This window comes from Cryptomeria japonica, chromosome 7 (genome assembly GCF_030272615.1).
Source record: "Cryptomeria japonica chromosome 7, Sugi_1.0, whole genome shotgun sequence".
Lineage (NCBI taxonomy): Eukaryota > Viridiplantae > Streptophyta > Pinopsida > Cupressales > Cupressaceae > Cryptomeria > Cryptomeria japonica.
Window position 1 is genome coordinate 319919923 of NC_081411.1, and position 3933 is coordinate 319923855.

At 39.1% G+C, this 3933-nt stretch overlaps 1 protein-coding gene across 1 annotated transcript; it reads left to right on the plus strand.

The window, feature by feature from the left end:
* Positions 1-608: 608 nt before the first annotated feature.
* Positions 609-3173, plus strand: LOC131051559 (G-type lectin S-receptor-like serine/threonine-protein kinase SD2-5). The gene has a single exon (XM_057986131.2). The coding sequence runs from the start codon at positions 609-611 to the stop codon at positions 3171-3173; it is 2565 nt and encodes an 854-aa protein (XP_057842114.2).
* Positions 3174-3933: the final 760 nt, after the last annotated feature.

The following is a 3933-nucleotide window of genomic DNA, read 5'->3' on the forward strand; positions in this document are numbered from 1 at the left end:
CTCACAAAGAACCTTCTTTCGATTAGTCAGCGACTTGAGCACAGCTTGAAAGTTCAATTTGATAATCACAAATTGTGAAAAAAATCGTCCCACTAGAAATAAATTGATAAATTGTGAATTTGTTGCTTGTGCTTCAGGGGTCAACAAGATGTTTCAATTTTTTGAATGTCACACATAAAGATGAGGCCCTTACTGTGAAGAGTAGTGCATCCACAACTTCAAACCAGGGCAAATTTTTAAAATGAAAATTGGATTTAAATTTAGAATGGCAGTATTGCCAACTAAGATCAAACATTTTTCTGAAATTCTGTGTCGAACAAATACAGCAAATAAAATTTCATCGGAGTTATGACTATACGATTCATACTAAACTGTTCATCTTGCCTATTTTTTAATTTAGACAAAGTCCTTCCTCTGAAAGTCAACTGTCAGCACTTGTTTGTTATTCTGGAGTTTGGATGGTGGGTCCTTTCCATTCTTTAAGTATCTGCTTGATTTTTCATAGCTTATCTCCAAGAGCTTTAAGAATTTCGGAAGGATAAGCTTTGGGAATAAATTTTCTGATTCCTTTGCCTTCTGTCCTTTCGATCTCTATTCTGTACTGCAGAATGGAGAAAGTCGACTCTTTAATTTCCTCTTTTATTTCCATTTCATTTATTGTTCATGTTTTCCTTCAATCATCCCATGTTTGTGTACAGTCATTCCGTCTGCCTTCTCCCACTGGATATGGTGGCACCACGTGGATCAACAATATCCAGTCTTTGGATTCATGGACACACCAATTGCTTGACACAGCCGCAGTCACAATCAGGCCAATTCTTCTCTCCAACAATATCTCCTACGCCGGTGAGAACCTCCAGTATGGATGTGGATTCTTCTGCTATGCTGCTCCTTGTGACACAGGCTACTCTTTTGCAGTTTTCTTTGTTATCTACAATACTAGTTATAGTGCTCCAGATCTCCTGCAAATGGTGTGGACTACAAACGGAGATCGTTTGGTCCAAGACAACGCCACCCTTGGACTCACCCCCACTGGAGATCTTGTGTTGAAAGATGCTGACGGTACTCTAGTCTGGTCTACAAATACATTCACAAATGATTTTCAAGGGATGGTGATGGAAGAATCAGGGAATCTGGTGCTCCTCAACAGCTCAAACGGAACGATGTGGCAGTCTTTCGACCATCCAACTGATACGTTGCTGTCGGGTCAGAAGATGATGGTGGGACAGAATCTTACTGCATACATTTCTCTAACCAACACAAGCACAGGTATGTTTTATGGATCATTGAATCGGGATGGTTTTGCTCTGTTTACAGCTACTACCCCACCTCAAATGTATTTTAGGTCGACGGCTACAGATTTGAACTTTTCCTTTATACGATTTGACAACCGTTCCCTCTTATACTATTTAGAAGGATCTCCATCCAATCCAATTCCAATTCCAATAAATATTTCCATACCTCACGATTCCCTCTACTTGAAGATTTCTTATGATGGGCATATGAAATTTTACTCTTTGCAAGCAGACATTGGAATATATGATCTTGATTTTTTATCAGTAGTCAACCCTCTGCTAAGCAGGTGTGATTATCCAACAATATGTGGGCAGTATGGTATGTGTACAACGGATCGGTGCGACTGTCCAGGAAAGGATAAATACTTTTTCCAGATTGACCCCTCTAATCCCAGTTCGGGATGTACTCCATACAATCCCCTCGTTTGCTCACGCACACCCACACAGAGTAGTAGGACACCACGTCATTCCTTTCTGCAGCTGGAGCATGTTTCTTATTTTAGTTATAGGTGGGAAAATGACTCTATTGGAGAGCTGGTCACAGGAGATTACTGTAGAAATCTTTGCTCCACAAATTGCTCCTGCAAAGCAGCTTTTTTCTTATATGGTTTCAACGCCAATTCTTCTCTTGGCTATTGTTTCATCAAGTCCTCAGTCTTCTCCTTCCAAATGAACAATAAAGCAAGCGATCTCTTTTACAATTCAACAGCTTATATAAAATTTCAGCCAAAACCTAAGCGAGTTCATTACTCAGTTATATTTATAACTGTTTCTCTTGTCGGTGGGTCAGTTGCGCTGTTTCTATTCTTGTGGGTATGGATATACAAATTTAGAAAGGGTGGGCAAGAAGAGCAGAAGAATGATGAGGATTTAGACTTTCCGGCTGGCTCACCTGTGCGGTACTCATTCGAGGAATTGCAAAAGGCTACAAATGACTTCAGCCTGAAGCTGGGCAGTGGAGGATTCGGTTCAGTTTATGAGGGTATTCTGTTGGATGACACAAAGATAGCAGTGAAGCGGCTTGACAGAGCAGGGGAAGGCTCCAAAGAGTTCCGTGCAGAAGTGGAAACGTTGGGAAACATTCATCATCTTAATTTGGTGAGACTGAAGGGCTTCTGTGCAGAAAAGTCCCACCGAATGCTTGTATACGAGTATCTCCCAAATGGGTCTCTTGACAAATGGATATTTCCCAACGAAAGCCGTCAACACTTACTAGATTGGAAGACCAGATCCAAAGTGATTCTTCATATAGCACGGGGATTATCATACTTGCACGAAGAGTGTCGAGAACGAATCATTCATTTCGACATCAAGCCCCAGAACATTCTTCTGGATGAAAATTTCAATGCAAAAGTCTCAGATTTTGGGCTGGCAAAGCTGATTAACAGAGAACAGAATGAAGTGATAACCATGTTGAGAGGAACGCCAGGTTATATGGCGCCTGAGTTATTGGACATGGAATTTACTGAGAAGGCAGATATATATAGCTTTGGGGTTATGGTGGTAGAAATTTTGAGCGGCAGGAGAAGCAGAGAGCTTACACAACCGGGATCTGGATTGTTTCCATTGTTACAGCGTAAAGCAGAGGAAGGGGGACTCGTGGATTTGGTCGACACTGAAATCAAAGATGAAGGGATTGGTGCAGAACAGGAGGCAGCGGAAGTGTTGGGAATTGCGCTGTGTTGTATTCAGTATGATTTTACAAAAAGGCCAGCAATGTCGACCGTAGTAAAGGCATTGGAAAATATGAGCGAGATGGACCAGGGTGCTCCTGTGTTTACAGTCTCGCCAAGTCAGCCATTGCTATTCTCTGAAGATTTTACTGACAAGGGATTCTCCTCTGGGCTTTCGGTTTTTGAATTATCAGGACCCAGGTGATATTTTTCTCTCTTTCCATTTATTTTTTTACCGTCACCTCAATTTCCCTTGACTTTTGCTTCTGGAAATCAATAAAAGATTGTACATTTTATACAATGGTCTATATCCTGTTGTTATTTTAAGGAGTAATTCTGAATTTCTGCATATGTACTGGATATGATCCCAAATTTTCGTTATAGGAATTCTAATATGTTATAACTAATATATAGCATAATCTTGGGCATGTGATGGAAGGTATGACGAGAGAAGGAAGCCGTCGTATTCGAAAAATAAAAAGACCTTATCAACGGAATAATTAATGAGTAGAATAGACTTACATTGTTTTCATTTACTTTGTGGTAGGACCGTGTAATATTGAGTGTAGGTAAGACTTTTCTATTGCGCAGGAAAATTATTTTTAATTTAATTGTGTTTTTCTTATTCACATTTGACATTCTACTCAATAATTTATTATTTCTTAAAGTTGAAAAAATAAAATGTGTATTTTTTATTATTTTATTGATAGAGAAAAGATAAATAGAATTGAATTAAAGAAAAACAATTGTCTTATTGATTTTCACATAGAATGTATAAGTTGAATATCTTACTATTTTATCTTGATGACATAAGGGCTGCTAAATGAGCTAACAATTAATAAATCTAAAGTAAATACACAAGCCACTCACAAACTCTACTAAACTTGTTCATGTTAGCAAAATGCTCCCCATAGTCTATGTTTGAAGGCCACATGTCATTGTGGGTTTACTTGGTTAAGTCATGT